The following is a 22,264-nucleotide window of genomic DNA, read 5'->3' as shown; positions in this document are numbered from 1 at the left end:
ATTTCAGAACCGACTACTAGGAGCGCTATTGTATAATAAACAGTGCGTCCTGATGAAAGATGATCCATGCGTTATATTTACCCCTTTTGGCTCCGATGGATAGATATCTAAAAATCGAGTGAACAAAAATTTTATTGAAACTGTTTGCAAAAATTAGTTTCATTTTTCTTACTTCAACGATTTACGGTATTTGTTTTGAGTCATAAATCTCTTTCAACAGCTTCATTTCAATAGTATCCACCATATCTATGACGATAATTCATTTGCGATACCGAGAAGCAAATCATAAAATAAAATTATATTCAACAGATGACCTTTTTGCAACGACATTCCACTAACTTTAGTTATTTTTTTTCTTCTCTCTCTTCCCATCCACAGGTTGTGATGACACTCGTATCAATACCACTTATGGATAGAACCGGTCGACGAACGCTGCATTTATACGGACTAGGTGGAATGTTTATATTTTCAATATTCATAACGATATCGTTTTTAATAAAGGCAAGTTTTTTCCTACCTTTTTACCATACTAACTAACAACAATAGCCAATAAATCAAATAAACATTCACCGACGGCCATTGTGCGATAGATAAATGCTCGCTGCCTCACACGCACACACACATTCATACTATGGTATTAATATATGAGTGCGTGAATAAGTTTTTAATTCTATTTAACCTAACAATGCATGAAAGCTGCAGCATGATCGTCCATAACAAACATGTTTCGATTTCTGTGTATTTTTTCTCGTTTATCCCTTTCTGTTGTTCTCATGAACAAGAACAAAAGTGTAACTGTGTTCGTGTGAGCCTTTTGATGAGCGTTTATCTATGCAGATGGCGTTGTTGATCGTCGTCGATTTGTGTTTATCGAACTCGACAGGGCTCGTCTAGTTTTTTGATGTTCGGATTGTTAGTGCTCGATTCTTCTATGTTATTTTACCTTTCCCATTCATATCTATCTATCCTTTTAACTATTAGCGATTGAGCCCTTTTAGTCGAGTATCGATAAACATCTCTACGTATCTACCTACTAACAAACACACACACACACACAAGAGCTCTAGTGGAAAGGGAGAAAGACCACAAAAAGTGGTTTGAAAAAAATAAAACCTCGTACACCCGATGGCAATCAGCAAGGAAAACAATGGATCGTGTTATTTATCGGTGTTTCAATCGATTTCTGTGCAACCACACACACATAGACACACACAAACACAAACACATACAATGATTACGAACACGTGCCCAGGAGACAAACTTTGTCCGGGCTAACATGGCGACCGTCAATATGAGATGAATGTGCTGCTGCCTTGTGCCATCATTCGGTTTGGAATAGCAAAAGCAAGGTAGCGTTAGTAGGAAAAAAAAATAAACCTGCAAACTGGGCACTAACCGATGATTGGTTTTGAAAATTAATTAAAAATTGTGGCGCAAATTCAACACGCAGCAGGAGAGAAGGAGGGACTTTGAATTGTGCCCTTTTTTTTTCCTTGCTACTGTTGCCTGCAAGCCACGGCAAATCAATTTGGTTCTACATGGAACTTTGTCTCCCGTGTTCAGGGGATTGAGACCAAGACCGTCAGGAAGAATGGTTTTATGGCAGTCAGATTTGGGACAAAAAAATGACGTTTAGCTTCTCGGAAAGCTCTGAAAATGAGCAAAATCAGATAAAATTAAATCACAAACAACACTAGCAAAATATAATTTGCAATTTATAAAATGGCGTTTTATTAGAAAAAAAAATCAAAACGTTTGTCAAATTTCAAAAATTGAACTTCCACGTGAGTAATAATTTGAATACTGGAGTGATGCTCATCAATGTATCGATAAAAAAAGCTTTAACTTACACCATAGAAACTATTTTAGAAATAAGGAAAATAAGTTCAACCAGAAACTTAAGCTTTTTGATAAAGGGTGCAAATAAATTTCTGATCCGAATCATAATTTGCAACATCGGAGAACAGACTTGAATTTTTATAACTTCAATCTAATAGAAATTAATCTTCAAAATTTTGAAGCTCGTATTCTAAGTATAACATTAAAAACTTCGATATTTTCTCAAACATAAAAATTTAAAATATGACTTTTGACTAGTGAACTCGAAATGGGAAATAGTGAACTTGAAATAAAAATTACTATATTTTATGTAAAATAATTGAAAGTCAAAAAATAACCATCACTGCTTAAAAAATGTCTCTCAAACGTTTAGGGATTAAAAGTATTTATTTCAAAATAAATAGATAAAGTAATATTTATCACATTTTTATGTGCCTAATGCATCCAGCATGTAATAATCAATAATATGAGGTCAAAATTTTAAGGTTTAAAATAAATTTTACACCTAAGTATTTCATTCAGTTCTTACGGTAGAAGCTTTTCTACACTTCTACCACTCACATGAGCTAAAGAATCATTTGTTTTAAAGTGTAAGTGAATGGTTCTTCAAGTTTAAATGCTATTCTTCTTTGATAAAACTTGAGAAAATACGATTTTCATCAAAAAAATTTTGGGAGAAAAATTTGACAAGTTTTTCGACAATTTTAAGACTTATTTATCAACAAGTAAACCAACCTGAATACTCTAGAATTTGGATTATTCCTGTTACTTATATCCATTAATAGTTGCACTAAACAATAATGTTTGTATTATTTTGCTCTCTTTTGAACTTTTAACATCAAATATGCTCAAAAAAAATTATGAAATATTATCATTAAAAATCTAAATGTTATTAAACGCTTAGTATACTTAACTTTAGTATACTTTAAAAAATCTGAACAAATTTAAAATAATTCTAATAGCTTTGAAATACCACAAGTTTAGAAGATAAATCTTTTCGTTGGGTTTCAAAGTCTGTTATCTGAAATCAGAACTGGAAAAACTTATTTTAAAGTGCAAGACAATATTACAAATTCTACATTACAGTGAAATTTTTCCCAAATTTCTAAATATACTTAAAATTCCATACTTGGATTTTAGATTTTCTAATGGAATCTCAGTTTTAAGCAAATGATTCAGTACCAGGATTTAAAATTAAAAGAACAATTTGAAAGTTTTTAAACAAAAGGTCAAACTTCAAAAATTCAAATGCTGATTTGATCAAATTTAACTTTATTCAAAAAAAAATCCGTTCATAAATGTATAGATACTTGAAGACCTACATTGTCACTTCGAATTTGAACTTCCATAACTTGTTGCTTTGGTAATATTTTTGAACAAATTTTTTGGATAAAATGTAAAATTAAATTAACCCATTTTTAAGAATGTTTATTTTATTTTGCAAATTTTGTTTTAAATTTCGATCAAAAAGTTTATTACAACTGTTTTTTGTGTTCAACAAAAGTTCCCATTTCATCAAAACATGATGACATTTAAGATTGAGAAGCTTTCTAAAACCTGAGCAAGTTTAAAATAATGCTTATAGCATTTTTCGCCTATTTGTAACGTAAAGACTATGAATAAAAATACCATCTGAATAAAACTTAATCTAGATTTAGATTTAGAATTTTAAGGTATATTCGGTGAATTCATAAATTTTTAACTCTGAAATTGATGTTTGTGCAACTGAATTAGTATCAAGTTCAGCAGTTAGAAAAACAATTTGAAAATATTTAAAGCAAAAAATCAAATTATGAAAATTTTAATGCTGTTTTTAAGTTTTACTGAATTAAAATGCTCAAATGCTTTATTTGAGAACATAAATAAATACAAATTATTAGGAATTTTTCAACATTTTTTTGAGCTCTGCTCTTAAATTTTAATTTCTCTACCCTAACCCTAAACATGTGTCACGATATTTGTGTTTTTCAGATTATTACTCCTTCAGCTTTGAACTCTGAAATCAACAGTTTAATCTCTTGAATTTTAAGTATGTATCATTTTAAGATTTGAAAACCAAAAAGAGGAATTTCAATAATTTTGATATTTCGAATGTTTTCAATGTTGATTTTCAATTTGGTAAGACTCATAACATAAATCTGGAAAATGTTTGCAGTTAATGATTATGAATTTTTAAAAATCAACCACTTTTTGATCAATTGAAGAATGAGCCTTTGTTGCGTTGTTCAGAATAGAAATAAGAAGTTTTCATTCAAAGATCGAAGTCAAAGAATGAAATCTAATATGAGTCCCTCAGGGCCAAATTGATGAAATTGCATAAATTATCTAAATCTGTTCATTAGTTTTTTCGATGTCTTTTTTGTCATATAGCCTCAGTGTAGAATTTTAAGTGATTTAGTTTCCTGAATTAGCGCAACGCTTTTCAATTTTGTATGGAAATTTGTATCAAATAAGAAATTTTTGCGCATCCAGAAAATTAAAAAAAGCTTGAACTGAAGTTTATCTTTAATTATTAGTTTTGCTTACCCTTGAGCATCATTGTTTTTGTAACATGAGAAGAAGGTAAGTCTTTCATGAAACCATTGAACTATTCCTAAATAACAAAATCTGAATTCATTGAAAATTATTTACAAATGGCAGCTTTTGCTAGCTACAGCTTTCACAAATTTCAAGAAATATGTTTGTCAAGGTTGAATAAATGGTTTACATTGGTTTACAAACCAGTTTTTTTGCGATTCTTAATTTTCATCATTCGGTTAAACAGCTTTTGAGCATTAAAAAATAAAAAACATATATTTTGAAATATATTCTTCATAACATCGAATATCTTTTCTAGGGTGAATGAAAGGTTTAAGCTTTGATTATCAGAAATGTACTGCAAGATCGCAAGATCTCTGGCGATTTTTGAATGACAAATTTTGTTATCCCATATAAATTTCCAATCAAAATTGAAACTCGTTGAGCTAATACTGAGAACTGATTGAATCCCTTCCTAATTTTTAATGCTATTTAAGGTAGGGTTGCCATCCGTCCTGCAAAAGACATGTCTCGCTTTTTTGTTTGATGTCCCGCCGCCGCGCCGTCCCGCTTTTTGCTTAAAATATCCCGCTTTTTTCATGGAAAATTGAAACAAAATAGATTGACATACACTGAAAAAAAAAATGAAACTTTATCCTCAATTTCAATTCATAAATTCAACACAAAAAATCTTTCGAATATGTCTTTTTTCTCAAAATAAGCAACACCAAATCAAAAAAAAAATCTAATACCGTAAAACGGGGTAACATTGATCACCGGGGTGACTTTGACCAACATGAAACTTTTCCACATTATCATCAATAGCTCAGTCTATAGTTTGAATTCTTGAAAACTGTTTTCTACGTTTGAAAGCCTATTAATTAAGTATCAAATAGGCAAAATTTGGTTTGTATTTGAAATTTTTTTCTGTTAGTAAAAAATCTAATTTCAAAATCTTAAAATATCTATTTTTTCAAGGCTCGCAAACAAATAGCTCTCCTGATGATTCCAACAAGCTTTTAGAAGCAAACGGGTTAGTTAAGGTGAAAGAACAACTTGTTTTCTTTGTATATGAACAGTTATAGTGCTATTTTTATAGTCATTTAATGATATATTTTTGAAATTTAAAAAATAAGGACATTTTCCAAGAGCAAGCCCGTATTGGAAAAATGGATAGGAACCCTATCAAATCGTTAACTTTGAAGAAAAAAATGAAAATGGAAATAGTGGGAGGGCCTAGGGGAATGTGTGAAGGTAAAATTTCATTTGTATTTTGAAGCTCTGACTATTTTGCAATTATAATTATTTTTGCCCCTAAATGTAGGCAGCATATTAGTTCTTTTTTCGATAATAACTATTTTTGAAATAAAACGTTAAAAATCAGGGTTAAATTGATAGACTAGCATTTTAAATATTATGAAGGTGTTTTGTATCCTTTATGATCAAGAAAACGCGTTAAAACCGTCAGAATAAAGACTGATCAATGTCACCCCCAAATTCTGAACAGCGACGAAAACGATTTTTAAATCAAATTTAAAGAGGTCCAATAAATTTCTGCATCCATGTTTTACGTTCATAGGAGTCCAGTACTGGTTTTAAAAATATAAAACATGTCACATTTCCCTTAACAGAAAAAATAATCGAAAAATATTGAAAAAAGTGATCAATATTACCCCGGATTACGGTACGTCTTTTTTCTCAAAATAAGCATCACTTTATTTTATATTTTCCATGAGACAATATTCAATAGCCCTAACGTAACAATTAGATTCTGATTCAGTTAAGTTTTCTTGGAGCACGTTCAACCAATGCTATTTAAATAATTTTGGTATGAAGAAGTTGCTTCCAAATAATTAAAGATCCTAATATTTCGACAGTTAAATTGCCACCACCATTTTTTTCGACTCAATTGATCAAAGTATACAATGATGGAAGTTTTCTTGAGTTTTCCAATATATAGAAAAAATTTGGTATTAATTTATTATTGTGCAAAGAATTTTTACGTGGTGCTTAATCCACCGTTTACATATAGGACTTGAAATAATTCTCTCAAAAAACGTGTTGAAATGCGTTAAAAAAAACTTTGTGTGCTTTCTATGAATGACTTTGGCTGTTATACCTACAAATTTGGCAATATAATTAATTTCTTAAAAGTTTCTGAAATGTCCCGCTTTTCTCGGCTGTGTCCCGCTTTTTTATCGTGAAATGTTCCGCCTTTTTCTAAAAGTATCTGGCAAGCCTAATTTAAGGCAATAACAATAACCAAAAAAAAGTTTTAGAAGATGTAAAAATGTATAAATTTCAAATTTTCATACAAAACTTGCAGCGGTCTAATGCATTTATGTTGGCTCTCAGGTTGGCTCTTAGTTATACGAAGGTTTTCAAAAGAGAAAAAATTCACTGCTCCTACCCTCTAAAATTGTTTTTTTTTTTTTCAATAGCTAACTGTGCGAAATTTCGTTTTTATTGGGTAACTCTGAGGTGACCCGAGGTGACGTTTTGAAGTTGATTTTATTTTTTGAAAAAATGTAAAAATTAGATTAAATTCTGGCAATTACTTCAAGAATATTCAAACTTCATAAAAGAGATGATTTTAAGTCAAGGAACAATTTTCTAGGAGGCCACTTAACAAAAAATGTTAGACTTTCTTGTATTTATTTGTCTAAACATTTCTGATATTGGATGCTAAGCCTTGCCAAACCTTGCGAAAGGTGCAAGTTTTCAATATATTTATAGTGTTCAAGCAACAACATGTTATCGGTACTAAGTTATGACCAATACTGTAACATTGTATTTATGGGTTGATGTAATCTTAACTTTTTAACAGAAATACTTAATATCTGGTACCACTAGTAGTAGGACTGTAGTTTTTAATTTAAAAATGTTATACAATATTATAAAATTTAGCAAAAAAATGAGACAACAAAATTGAGGAGAATAATTAAATAGTTTCTGGTATAATGATTTTGCTGTTACCCAGGGCCGGATTTAGCCATCGGGGGGCCCGGGGCAATTTTCCTCGGGGGGCCCCTATGATTCAATTTTTTTTTTCAAATGCTATCCTTGAGAATACAAAACATTTTAAACGTGTTCAAGAACTGCAGATGAGTTCAGTATATTGTCTTCAAAAAGCCAAGTTGTCTGCGTAGAAGATAGTATCTGACATTATTATTGGCAAATTAAAATTGAAAATTAATCACTTGCAAACGTGGAGTTTGGAAATTTTCCGAAAATGAAAGCTTTGATTCGAGCTGAAAAATGCAAAATTTAATTGATATTTTTTTAATACCCTTATCACCAACTAAAATTCTTCGAAAAATGACCAGCTAGATATTTAAAGTGATTTTCATTTCATCATTGATCGCCTAGTTTGTGCTTCATCGGGAAATATTTACCAAATGACAATTGGGAAGTATCATGAATATTTGAAACATAGAATATAAAATAAACAAAATAATAAAATTTAGATTTCATAGAGATAGAGATGAAAGAGTTCATTCATTTCAAAACTGACAAATCAGGATATATTTAGAGCCACAATTCAGTGTCTCAAATCTAAATCCTAATTTGAAATCAAGTTTTGAGAAACCAAATATGAATTATATTTAAAAAAAAAGATTCTGTAACTTTGAAGAAGCCAAAGAAGGAATTACACCAAATATGAATATCAATTCTTTATCTTTAAAATACAAAAAAACCTTTTGATGAGATGTTTATAAATATGATTCTCATCAGATAAAAACAAATTGTTATAAAATTGTCATTCTAAATGTGACAAAAGTTTCATTCGATGCCCTCAAAGCCAAAAGGGTATAAAAGTAAACATGATTGATTTAAAAAAAATGAATGAAAGCCAGAATGAGTTTAGCACCTTATACGAAGATCCCGAGTTCTCCAAATTCAGAAAAACCATAAAAATGAACTTCAGTAATTGAAGAAACATCATAAGACTTGAAAATCTCAATGAATTGTTTCTGGAAAAAGATAAAACTAAAAATATAGTGGTCATAGTAAGAGCATCACTCAATGATATTAGCAACTCAACTATGAGATCGTTTTTATTATAATTTGAGAATGATCATTTGATAATGATATGCTGAACTCAGGATATTTACTTTTGTAAAATCAGTTGAAAATGTTTCAATACGAATTTCAACTCTAAGATGACTGAAATTGGGATGTAAATTCAATAAAGAACCTCTGTACTGTCGATTGGTCCAATTTAAGCAACTAAAGTTTGTTTTAAAGAATTTATTTTCAAAAATAGGTAGAAAAAAGGATTTCAACCCGGGTAAAATACTAAAATTTTAATCAAGCTTGTCTGTTCTCTCTTACAACTAACTTTGGCAGAATTATCTGCTATTTGAGTGCAGTAACCATTACTTGGAAAGTTAACGTTATTATTGTTCAAGACGTTTTATGTAATGAAAATGTGGAAATGTTTTTCTTTATTTTACCTGTTCTGTACAGAATATCCTTACCGACATGTTTCGATGAAAAAAAAAATGAAAATTTGAGATCTTTTGCGTCATATTCTTTTGAATTAATGTCGAATTTTTTTTTCGAATTCATCTTACATTATTTCTGTCCAAATTTTGGGTTGAATATTTTGAAATTCAATACAAAGATTTTGATATTCTCAGCCCACAAAACTCCTTCACTGCTCTAGAGGGCCCCCTTAACTTATGTTAAAGAAAAACGATTCTAGATATAAATCGAGGGCCCCTTTAGTTGTTATGTTTCAAGTTTTCATTCCGATTTTCTAGTTTTGATTTCTTTTCATAGATTTGAAGAAATTGTAGAATTATGATTTAAGTAATGTTAAAACTTTTTTTCCCTCGAGGGGCCCCCCTGAGTCGGGGGGCCCGGGGCAATTGCCCCTTTTGCCCCCCCCCCCCCTTAATCCGGCCTTGCTGTTACCTTTCCATGGATTTGATATGAAATTATATGAAAAAGTGAAAGCTAACTTGAAATTCCTGTAACCTTTTTCACGTGCGTTAAAATTATTTGAAATGTTCCACAAAATTGTTCCTCACAATAAAATCTTAACGTTAAAAATTTTTAATGTTGTTCTGCAGGGTTGCCAATACTCATAACGATTTTTTGGAAAATTTTCCCTTCTTCCATAAAAAGTTCGCCTTAGAGTTATCCGAATAATCTAAAGCTTAGCCAGTATTGCTTTATCATTGATTGGATCAAGATTGAGATGATGGAGCTAGACTTCAACGAAAGTGGGAAATAAGGAATTCCCTAAAAAAATCTCAAAACAAGAGAATTTTGATTTTTTTTTTTCAATTATACGTAACTATAGTTGAAAAAAAAAACAAAATTCTCTAGCTTTAAGAATTTTGAAATGGATATTTGGAAACTTGGAACCTTTGATATAAAATTTTAAAATAGTTTTAATTATTTTTTTTCTTGACTTTTGAAGTAATAATTTAGCATTGGGTCTTTATTGAAATCAAAATTAAAAAAAAAAACTTTGAAAAGTTCTAAAACAGTTTGCCATCCTTCAAAAATTTAAATCCAATTTCACTATAAGAATCTCAGAGATATGATTCTGAATTGACGATGTCAACCTTTAACCAAAACTCTTTAAATTTGAATCAAATTTTAATAAACATCCGTTAACCGTAGTTTAGATTTTTATCTTATGTTCAAAATTGTGTCATCCAAACTTTGTGCTCTCCATTCCCAGCTTAAAATGTGTCATAACTTTTGTATTTGGCAAATGGTGAACTTTAATGACTTGAGTATACCGATCTTAATAATTCAAGTGACTTAATGCATTTAAGATAACGATGAATAAAATATCAACAGACAGAGGACTAATGGCCAAACTTTTTAAAATACTCTATAAATAAACAGAACAGAATAGAAAAAGAGCAGTTTCAAGCTTGAAAATGGATTTAACTTATTTGGATTAAGTTTGTTTACTCTAAAAATGATTTTTTTTTTCAAATGGCTCCTAAATTGAAATCTTTAATGCACGGTCTAAAAAATACAATTTGAAAAAAAAAATAAAAAAGTATAAGTTAATTTTAACTGCAGGCATAAACACTAACTTTATTTTTTTTTGTGAGATGTGTGCAATCTTTAAAATATCAGTTAATCTGAGTAAATTTTTTTTTTAACAGATTTCTGTAATTTCTGAGTTCATTTTCAAGAAGCATCTAAAATATTCTTAGATTCAGACAAAAATAAGTTTTGACTGCAAAGCGTTGCCAGCCTGATGTTGCCAGATTGCTCAGTTTTATCTGGGTTTGCCAGGGTATTGAATACAAAATATGGGATTTAATTGAAAAAAAAATCGGATTTATTTACTTTATTTGCCAAATCAAACAAAAAAAACAATCTGTGCTGTATTTTTTTTTATTTTGCTTCCAAAATAAAATTCTTTGAGGAAGTTTTGTAAAAATAGTCAAGAAAGGTTTTTTGGTAGCCTAAAATATAATGTAAAATCTGCTTATAAATTTTGAGGAAAAAAATTGTTTCGTCAAGTTTTTTTTATAATGGGTAAATTCTGGGTTTTGACAAAATTTTCCTGAACATTGCCCGGATTTTTAGTTAACAATTTCGAAATCGAATGCCGCATTCTGCTAAGACATACACCGTCTTAGCCGATTTAGGCTTTACAGACTGAATAAATGACGTGGACAACTTAAGATTAACATTTAACACCCAGTACCGAGATGGGAATCGAACCCATGCCATCAGTGGACCAGCGATTACCATCTTACCACGCTAACCACTCGACCACCAAGACGTACGTAATAAGCTGTCAATACACCATAAAATACTCCTTATAAGGATATAAAGCCTTAATCTGAAGCCTTCCTTAAAAATAATTTATTAAGTTAAAAATGTATATTGGTCATTTTTTCTGCGAAATTGATGATTTTTTTAAATATTTTGATGGATCCAAGTCCTATGCAGTTAAATTAAAAACAATTATGCATTTAATGTACAGCACTCTTGCAGTTTCTAAAGAAACTTAAATTGATACTTGGGAAATGTAAAATGTTGAAACCCTTTTTATCAATTGAAAGTAACTGAACTCTCACAATTCAAGAGCTTAACATATATGAAAAGACTTTTCTAGCAGCTCATTTTGATAACATTCAGATTTGCTTTAAACTCTGGTTTGAACATAGAAATTAAGATTTGATCAAAATTTTTGTGTGACCATTTGCAACGAAGCAGCAAAATTTTTGACTTAACTAACTCTAACAACTCATAACAAAATTAAAAACGGCTGAAAAATCCGACCATTTTAATCAATTTCAACTTTTGCTACACGAAATTATTCTCCAGTATAAGTTAAATATTCAGTCTAGAATTCTTTCTTAGAAAAATTAACTTCAATTTTCCAAGTGGCTTTGGAAATAATTTTTTTTCAAGAGTTTCACCGAACAAAAATTCACAAAAATAACAAATTCCTTAAATAGATTTCAATTAAATTATGATATAAAAATTGCATGACGTTTTTCAATAAAAAAATATATGAAAAAAAAATTGTGAACAGCTTTCTATGTACGGTAACAAACAACACTAGATTTCACATTTTAATAATAAAAAACCTTTGAATACAAAACAACACTTTTTCACAGAATCTAAAACTGAGGGAGAATATCAGCCATCGTTTTCCTGCAGGATTGCCATAATGTGCAGAAAAAAAATCGGTTTCCTTCTAGGATACAGAAAATAAGCTATGTCTAGAAACTAAAGTCATCTTCATGTGTGTGTGTAAATTTCCCAAACAAATTCCAACTTTTATAACCTCTTTCGGTGTTCGTGTTTCTTAACGATTTCTGTTTTGAATGGATATTTCGAATGACAATTTTTTGTTTTTCTTATAAGTAGTTTTGATTTTAAATTCTTACTTATGTTCATATCCTTTTCATTCACCATATCATAAAAATCACTTTTTAATCTCATAATAATTCTGAAGATACATGTTTCGAAATATCAGCTCACTTTTATTTGCTAATTTTATATCTATTTCGATATAAATTTATACAATAAATATTCCCCTTCTCATCAACTGATAGCAAATAGTGCAAAGCATTCGGTAATTTGGTTGAAAAAATATTCTACTCTTAGCGAAAAACAATCCATCTTTAAAATATTCGATGACAAACACTCAATCTTAATCTTTAAAAAAATCTTCAACATTTCAAGTTGTTATTTTTTCAATAAAATACTCCACTAAATGACTTAATTCAATACTATCTGCAACGACAGTAAATGGTATATTTTTATTTGTTACACCTACACTTCGAGTTACCTTTTTTCCCACTTTGACTTCGGGAAATGCATCAGCAAATTCATTCCAATACGGTCCAAACCGGACCAGGAGAATTTTCCGGGGTAATAAAATTTAGAGAGAAAGGAAAATCAGTGGAAAACCGGGCATAAAATATGTCCAGCGCAGAAACGCTGCAAAGAAAATCGGAATCCCCATCGAGTGAATAAAAACTGGTCCACTACCCAACAACTATTGGTTGTAGAGGAATCGATTGGTGGCACCTGATAGGTTTATGGTGTGTCGTCGCCAGGATTACTGGCCAGATAAAAGTTTTGCCAGCCACCCACACGCTCGGAAAGGGGACCCGGTTTGAGTCATTTGGAATTCAGGCAATTCATGAAATGGGGCAACATATTTGAGCGAATTATTTTTATGGACCGAAAAATGTAATCCACTTGTTTTGACTAACATCAAAGTGTAAACAAACTTAATCTCTTTATGGAGTGTGTCAAAATAAATCATTTTTTCATACTGTATTCCAGAAGAAATTTTAAAAATTTTGTGTTCCTTTCTGAGCAAGTTTAAAACATCTAATGATGTAGAAGGAAATGGTACATTGTTGGTTGAACAATATTCAAATGTCTTGAGTAGTTTTAAACAATTTTTTTTAATTGATTTTTTTTTAAATATTTTAGTTTTCTGAAAGCTCCAATCATCAAAGTTTTCAAATCTCAATGTCGTCCATATTGTTGATGTTGACAAACTAGGAGGGACTTTTAACATTTAACACATCGATAGAGAAGCTTATTCTGTCCCATCTAAATTTCGCACATTTTCCGTCACTCATGCTTATGATCATGAAAAAGATTTTTTTTAAATACTTTTTCCAACAATCAGTATGCTTTGTTAAATTTCACTCTCTTATAAGGAATTTCATTTTTTTTTATACTGGAGTTATACTCCAGTAATACAGTTAGTAAAAAAACAAAAATTTTCGGCAAACGGAAGTTTTTCAAAGCTCCACAAACAAAAAAAGAATCCTAAGAAAAAAAAGAGTTCATTTCTTACATCAAGAAATTTGAAATAGTATTGAATGCTGCAAAAAAATTTCTTGGAAAATATATCAAATCGTAAAATTTTATATTGACTTAATTTTGTCTAAGAAGTAGGATGGTCAAAAGTGATTACATATTTAATCGTAATAAAAACAATAATTTTTATATAGATCATTTTCAGTTTTTTGTTATTCTGTGTACATTTTGTACCATTTTCAAAAAATTAACTGACTTCCAAAAGCCATTTTTTTGACAAGTCAAAAATCTTGCCCAAAATACATAGATTGTACTTATAATTATTCCTTCAAAACTAACATTGAAAAATTGTAATATAAAAATCTGGAGATTAAACTTTTCTATTCATATTTAAATACTAAGATGATATATAGAGGTAACAAATTGAAAGCTCAAGTCACAAGTGTAGTGACGAAATAAAGTAAAGTATGATAGGAATAAAGATTAAAGTGTAAAAAATAAAGTTGAAACAAAACTCTATTCAAATTTAAAAAAAAAAAATTAATATTCTACGTGAAATGGATTGTAGTGATGCAATGAAGAATGTACAAATAAAAAAATAAAAGTTTTGAAAATAATTAGAACAAATATGTGAAAACGCTGGAAAAGAAGCTATATAGTGTAAACAAAAGTAGAAATCAGTCATTGGTCTCATCTTGTGCGTGACAGAGGTGTTGAAGAGAATTTGAAATCTGCGCATCTCTAGCCAACCCGTATTTTCCACCGGAAGACCGAATCAAAAAAAAAACAAACAATCAGCACCAGCCTTACAAATCACCGTTTCCCTAGCCAAACCGTCTTTTCCACCACTTTTCCATTGAAAACTTGCGCTTTACAAGTCTCTTCATTTTATTCGCCGGAGGAACAGGGTTGCCACATATGTTTATGTTTTAATTATTTTTATAACTTTAGTTTTTTTATGTGTACCTTCTTCATGTCATCATTAAAACAAGGAAAATGTTAAATAATGTTAAATAATATAAAAGTTTTGATCAAGCATTCAGTAATGCGGTTAACATTATAAAATTTCCATTGCAATGAATAAAACATTGATCAATCTTTGAAAATTTTCTTTCAATAGGATTTCAATTTTAGGAGACTTTTGTAAAACAATGATAAACTGTGAAGCGTGGTACTTCTTTCTTTTCGGAACCAAGGCCGTGTGAACGGGGGGAGAGGGGGGGGGTGGAGTTGATCAACTCCTCCCCCCATGGAGATTTTTTCCAAGTACAATTTTCAGATGAAGTAATGAATTTACCGTAGTACAAAATAAGTATTAACGAGCGTGTCAGGAAATTGGCTCGATTCTGGCGGAATTTAATCCGTAATTACTTTAGGACTTCAATTTTTTATTGTAAATTCAGATTTATAAAGTATTAAAAGTTCTGTATTGAAACTCAAATCATGACACACAGAAACACCAGCTTGTCTTAAGAATGGGTTTTTACAAAGAACTTTTTATCAGCATGTTGGTAGTGCAAATGTTATGCTGATATCAAACATTCCTTCTAGAAACCAATTTCAACAACAATTTTATTTTTTGTTTCTTGTTCTTATTTCTAAATGTTCAACTCCACGTCCAAACGGGTTTTGAAAAATTACACAAAGCCACATTTTTTCGAGGTGCAAATAATTTAAGAGCTTCTTTTGATTACTCTGGATGCCCTGAATCCAAATATGCAATGTTTTTTTTCTATAAGCTCTTTTTTTTAAATAACTTTTAAAAATAAGTTAAAATCAATTAGGAAATTTCCGACTTTTTGACAAAACTGTAAAACATTACAACAAATTTTAAAATAAAGGTTTAAGTTTAATTTATAACTTTCCCCAAAACCGCAAGTTATTTGCAAAAACAAAAGTTAAAGAAGTTTTCTTTTTGTTTGATTTCCCTGTCGGTATTAAACGAGAATTTTAACGAATGTTTATTTAAGTTTTAGTCCAAATTTAATTTTAGATAATTCTTTAAAGCAAAAATCAAATCGTTTTGCAGGCTTAAAAAGTTTGTTAAATGAAATGAAATATTTTTTAGATTTTTTGTTCGGTTAATACTTGAAATGATATTGTTAAGTCAGACCATTTCGGATATGGGAGGAAAAACAACTGGTTTGAAGAACGGTTAACACTAAAGAGAATTTTTATTTGATCTGAATTCATAATTACTTTTCCCGCGATGTTGAACAATAAAGGAATATATTGACGGAGTGGCAACATTATGACGTTTAGAAATATGATGAAATAAAGCTTGTCTACTTTTAGGCGTTATTCATTCCAAGGTTACCAATACGTTCGAAATCGAACAGATATCTTTCCAAATTTTGAAAAACTGGAGAATTTTATCATCATCAAAGTATTATTTATAAATTAAATGAAATATATTTAACTTATTTGGAATCTTTTTTTTCGAAAATTTTTGAACTTATAAACTCATATCAACTAAACTGGAGCAGATAGATACAATTTGACGAAATATATGAGTTCAGGACGCCAAAATCTACCAATTCAACCATTATAAAATAAGCACTAAAATATTGTTCTCTTGACTTATCAATTAAATTCTACAAATTGGTTCTTAAATGGCTAAACCTTTCTATTGGAAAAAATGTTCAAAAACATATTTTTTTTATATTAATATTTTGTTTTGATATTTTAATAAATTTACCTAAATTGGAAGTCCAACTTTTTATTTTTGTAATACTTTTAATAAGTGTGTCTTTGCTTTTCAATTCTAAATTTTTGTGTTCTTTAAATATAATCTTCTTCCAGCGTATAACTCTTAATCTATATATATAAAAATGAATGTTTGTCTGTCTGTCTGTTCCCTATAGACTCGGAAACTACTGAACCGATCGTCGTCAAAACTGGCATCTGAGGGTTTTTGAGGCCGGGGATGGTTTCTGTAATAGTCAAAACTCCATCCGACTTAAGGGAGGGGGGGCTTCCATACAAAATTTGTAGTTTTTCGAAACAAATTAAAGTCATGACATCCATTTTCTAGAGATTTTCTTTTTTCCTTTGCGCGGTTTGTTTTTCGTCTCTATGGTCGAGGCGTCGCGAGCCAGCGTCGCAAAAGGAAAGTAACCCAGGCATAGCATACTGATCAGTAAAAATATTTTGGCGCGTATTTCTCAACCTGGGGTTTGTTTTTCGTCTCATGGGCGAGCAAACGTCGTCGCAAGAGGATAGTAACCAAAGCACACTGTTCATTGATTGCTGGAAAATTTAACAATAAGGTGCCTGTTTCTCAAACACGTGGGGGCGATATGGCCTGGCTTCGACCAGACCGAACTGAACGCCATGAGAAAATTTTTAAACTGCAGATTTTGAAACTCATGTCATTCGTTTGCGAGACCAGAACAAGTAAATTTATTCACTGGGATGTGTTTCTTGGGTTATAAACTATTGGTTCTGGTTGATAAGTTTCACAGATTTTGTCTCAAGGATGAAAATATAAGTACATAAAACTCAAGTGTCTCGGAAAACTGCTGATGGCGTTCAGTTCGATCTGGTCGAATCCCGACCATATGCAACCTAGATGTGATTTTTTCTTGCTTATTTGACGCCTAAATATGACACGGATTGGTATTTTATCAATCGAATTAAAACCAATTGAAAGATTTGCAAAAATACTTCCATATTTAGTTCGTGTTAATGTAGGTAGCATTAGACTTTTCATTCAAGGAACATTAGAACATGTTCAAACGTTCAACTTTTTCTGTTAAAAAAAATTAAAATTATGTTTTCTTCTAGAAATTGTTACTTCGGCCGAAATACACAACTGAAACGAATTTAGAAATGAAAATGGGAGCTTTTTATTGTAAATAATTCTGAAATAACCATCGTACTTTTTGCTAACATACCAATTCAAGTACGTACTTAACATGAAAAGTGTTTTTGTGTTACATGGCTGCAAAATAGAGACTTTTGATCCGCTTCGTATTTGAAAAGCGAGACTTTAGAACTGATATTCAACTGGACGCAAAATTTTTAAGAGACATTTTTAGTATACCCTTAAAGTGTTAAAAACAATATTCCCTTCTAACAACTTACACGGAGGGGCAAGGGCAAACGTCGAACTTTCGAGAAATTCATCTTCAAAATGATTCAATATGTTGGAAAATCAGGAGGGGTACTCCGGATGTTGAAACTGAAGCGGATATTGAAAATTCTTAAATTTCTCTGTAAATGAAGGTCATTCCCTTTGAACAGCATTCGTTAAAAGTTGAGTAACAAACATTAATTTATATTGCAGGGATACTGCAGATATATCAGTGAAACTTGATAGAACAAAAAGCAGGAATTCGTATTAAATCCATTTTAAAGCCATTACTCTGACGCATCTGTAAATAAGCTTTGCATTGACACTTGCTCCAATATACGGGACAAATATAAACTTAGAAATTTGTTTTTGCCAACATTTTTGAATATTTGAATTTCAAAGAGAAAATATAAAAAAACGCTGAGAACTTATTTAGTGGTGCAACTGATATTTTTTTAAATATTTGTATTTTTACCGTAGTAAATTTATTAAAAAAAAAAGAAATTTGCACTGTATTTATACATAACTAATTTAAAATATTTTTCATTATCATGATAAGTGCTGTTTGGGTATCGAGCCGGTTCAATTTGCCTACCTTCTTCAAGCAGTGAGGGAAAAAACTGAAAAAGATGGGAGAGCTGCCATGTAAATTTAAGATAAAGAGCTTTTCAAAGAAGGGACCATATTTAAAAAGGTTTTTTTGGGTACAGAGTACAAATTTCAGATCTTGAAAAACGAGTTTAGAGATCATGTTTCAGTAAATAATATATAACATCTTCGAATTGCAATTCAGAACTGCAGCTGCAGCTCTCATTTCAAAGTTGTTGGTTCTGAAGTATGATGAGGTTTGATTTAGAAAAATGCTCTCTAAAATCTAAATTTGAATAAATTTTTACAAATTACATTCATTTCCGGAAGGTGTAGCAAAGCACAACGGGTCAGCTAGTCTATATATATAAAAATGAATGTTTGTCTGTCTGTCTGTTCCCTATAGACTCGAAAACTTCTGAACCGATCATCGTCAAAACTGGCATCTGAGGGTTTTTGAGGCCGGGGATGGTTTCTGTAATAGTCAAAACTCCATCCGACTTAAGGAAGGAGAGGCTTCCATACAAAATTTGTAGTTTTTCGAAACAAATTAAAGTCATGACATCCATTTTCTTGAGATTTTTTTTCCTTTGGGTGGTTTGTTTTTCGTCTCTATGGTCGAGGCGTCGCGAGCCAACGTCGCAAAAGGGAAGTAACTCAGGCATAGCATACTGATCAGTAGGAATATTTTGGCGCGTATTTCTCAACCAAGCATATTTTCTTTGAGGGGTTTGTTATTCGTCTCCATGGGCGAGCAAACGTCGTCGCAAGAGGATAGTAACCAAAGCACACTGTTCATTGATTGCTGGAAAATTTAACAATAAGGCGCCTGTTACTCAAACAGGTGGGGGCGATATGCAACCTAGATGCACGTGCACGATGCACAGCACGTGGTAATAAATGACGCCTAGATGTGACACGGATTGGTATTTTATCGATCGAATCAAAACCAATTGAAAGATTTGCAAAAATAGGTACTTCCATATTTAGTTTGTGTTAATGTAGGTAGCATTCGACTTTTCATTCAAGGAACATTAGAACATGTTAAAAGTTCAACTTTTTCTGTTAAAAAAAATTAAAAATTATGTTTTCTTCTAGAAATTGTTACTTCGGCCCAAATACACAACTGAAACGAATTTGGAAATGAAAATGGGAGCTTTTATTTTAAATAATTCTGAAAAAAACCATCGTACTTTTTGCTCACATACCAATTCAAGTATGTACTTAACATGAAAAGTGTTTTTGTGTTACATGGCTGTTTAAAAGAGACTTTTGATCCGCTTTGTTTTTGAAAAGCGAGACTTTAGAACTGATATTCAACTGGACGAAAAAATTTTAAGAGAAATTTTTAGTTTACCCTTAAAGTGTTAAAAACAATATTCCCTTCTGTCAACTTACACGGTGGGGCAAGGGCGAACGTCGAACTGTTAAGAAATTCATCTTCAAAATGATTCAATATGTTGGAAAGACCAGAAGGGGTATTCCGAATGTTGAAACTGCAGTGGATATTGAAAATTCTCAAATGTCTTTGTAAATGAAGGTCATTCCCTTTGAACAGCATTCGATTTTAAAGTCATTACTCTGACGCATCTCTAAATAAGCTTTGCATTGACACTTGCCCCAATATACGGGACAAATGAGGTCCTTGGAGCCAAAGGGGTATAAGTGCATAAAAGTTAATTTAGAGAAAACACATTTTCAAGTTGTTGTGTTTGGCCATTTTCCATATATTTTTCGTAAATTCGTATTTTTCTTTGGAACGTAAAAGTATGTGAATAAAATTCAAAAAATCAGAAAAAATCGTCAAATATATTTTGTAATATGAAGAATCGTTTGGCATCATTAACTCAAAATCGACCATTTTGTCACTTATACCCCTTTGGTTCTAAGGGCCTCAAATGTAAACTTAGAAATTTGTTTTTGCCTACATTTTTTAATATTTGACTTTCAAAGAGAAAATAAAAAAAAAAACGCTGAAAACTTATTTAGTGATGCAACTGATATTTTTTTAAATATTTATATGTTTACCGTAGTAAATTTATTTAAAAAAAAAAGAAATTTGCACTGTATTTGATACATAACTAATTTAATATTTTTTTCATTAGCATGATAAGTGCTGTTTGGGTATCGAGCCGGTTAAATTTGCCTACCTTCTTCAAGCAGTGGGGGACAAAATTGAAAAAGATGGGAGAAGAGGTTTTCAAAGAAGGGACCATATTTAAAATGGTTTTTTTGGGTACAGAGTACAAATTTCAGACATTGAAAAACGAGTTTAGAGATCAAGTTTCAGTAAATAATATATACCATCTTTGAATTGCAATTCAGAACTGCAGCTGCAGCTCTCATTTCAAAGTTGTTGGTTCTGAAGTATGATGAGGTTTGATTTAAAAAAATGCTCTCTAAAATCTAAATTTGAATTAATTTTTACAAATTACCTTTATTTCCGGAAGGTGTAGCAAAGCACAACGGGTCAGCTAGTTATGAATAAAATATTTTGTATTTTTGAAGGTAAAAGTCGAATTCTAATTTATGTTGTCCATGAAATCACTAATTTAACGATAAATGAATCAATATTTGCCGTCATAAAAACTTACTGAAAAGTTACAAAAAATCTTAAGCTTTAAAAATTTCGTTCCAACAAAGCCATTCAACATAATATTTTGTTTAAAATCAATAAATTTAAAACAAGTTTTAAGTCAAACATATAATTAAGCTTTATGGTATTCATATTTATTCAATTTTTTTTTCAGAATTTTAAATTGAGTGAGATGTGTTTGATAATTATCGTAGTTTTTGTAAAAAATTATCATTCAAGTTTCTAGCTTCAAATGTCCAAATGTCCAAATGTCAACAACTTTCTGCTCAGATATCAATCATATCGCCCAAACTCAGAGACAGTCAAAGGTTGATATGCTTAACCTGCAACCATTGACCTTTGACAATGGCAGCATAATTATACCTTTGCCGAATGAAATAAAACAAACGTCAGGGTTCTAAATGGTAGGGAAGGAACTGCCCCACGAAATCCATAATTACTCCTGCTGCCCCAAAAAAAATGTCACCCACCTGAAGTAATTTGCCAAAGAAGGAAGTACTCGAGCAACAACACATAAAAATCACAACAACTTCATTGTGACAAAAACCCCCACTTTCCCAAGACATGTGCGTGGTAATTTCTGGGAACAATCAAAACAACTTCCACCCTCTACCTCAACTGATTTTTCTCCTCCCTCCCATACTCATTCGAAGCAAGGGTGGTGGGCGTAACAACGCTAATGAAGAGCAGAAATGAAAGGTTTTTCGGCCAATAAGCGGTAGGACTGATGTTTGTTTCTGAACATTTAGTTTGGCGACTATACTGACTGAATACTGTCTCGGACTGGTGGCGTGTCTCTAATGACTGTGTCATTATGCCATCAAAACCAATGTTATGAAGTAGGTAAAGACTTCCCGGGAAGAGGGAATTTTTTTGGTGGACCAAATGGTTTGAAGTTAGTTTTTTATAAGATTACTCTTGGCGTGTTTCGACAGCTGAAAGTTGTTTCGAACATCCAAAATCCATATCGGTTGTAGTATTTTTTTTTGAAAGGTGGAAAAAGATTGATTGACTGATACTTAAGCAAAAAGTTGGCAATATTTAGAATTTTGATACCGAAAATCTGAGAAAAAATACCTTGTAACTTTATGTAAAAAGTTAATTAACATGATTACGGTGTTAAAGATTTTTTTTAACTTTTGGAAACCTTTCTTACATGTAAAAAAATAAATACAAATAAGCCGGTGAGTTCCGATGGTTATGACGATTGTTCACGTGAAGGAATAGGAATAATAAAAACAATCAGCTCAGACACACAAATGGAAAGAAAATTGAAGGCATTCTAAGCTTTATTAACGAATTCGAAGCAACAAATGAACCGTAGTTGTTTCCTTATCTCATTATAGTTGTAAAAAACCACACTCATTAAA

At 31.0% G+C, this 22,264-nt stretch overlaps 1 protein-coding gene across 16 annotated transcripts in view; it reads left to right on the top strand.

The window, feature by feature from the left end:
- The window catches only part of LOC129757026 (glucose transporter type 1), an 875,183-nt gene that overhangs the window by 690,398 nt on the left and 162,521 nt on the right, over nt 1–22,264 (top strand). For all 16 annotated transcript variants that reach the window (XR_008739590.1, XR_008739591.1, XM_055754123.1 and 13 more), the window contains one exon: nt 379–501. Coding sequence is in view for 14 of the 16 variants with exons in the window: in XM_055754123.1 (XP_055610098.1) it covers nt 379–501 (123 nt within the window). In the remaining 2 variants the exon portion in view is untranslated. The remainder of the gene's footprint in view (nt 1–378; nt 502–22,264) is intronic.

The sequence above is a fragment of the Uranotaenia lowii genome, chromosome 3 (genome assembly GCF_029784155.1).
Source record: "Uranotaenia lowii strain MFRU-FL chromosome 3, ASM2978415v1, whole genome shotgun sequence".
Lineage (NCBI taxonomy): Eukaryota > Metazoa > Arthropoda > Insecta > Diptera > Culicidae > Uranotaenia > Uranotaenia lowii.
Note: the sequence above shows the minus strand (reverse complement) of the source record. Positions and strands in the feature narration are given on the sequence as shown.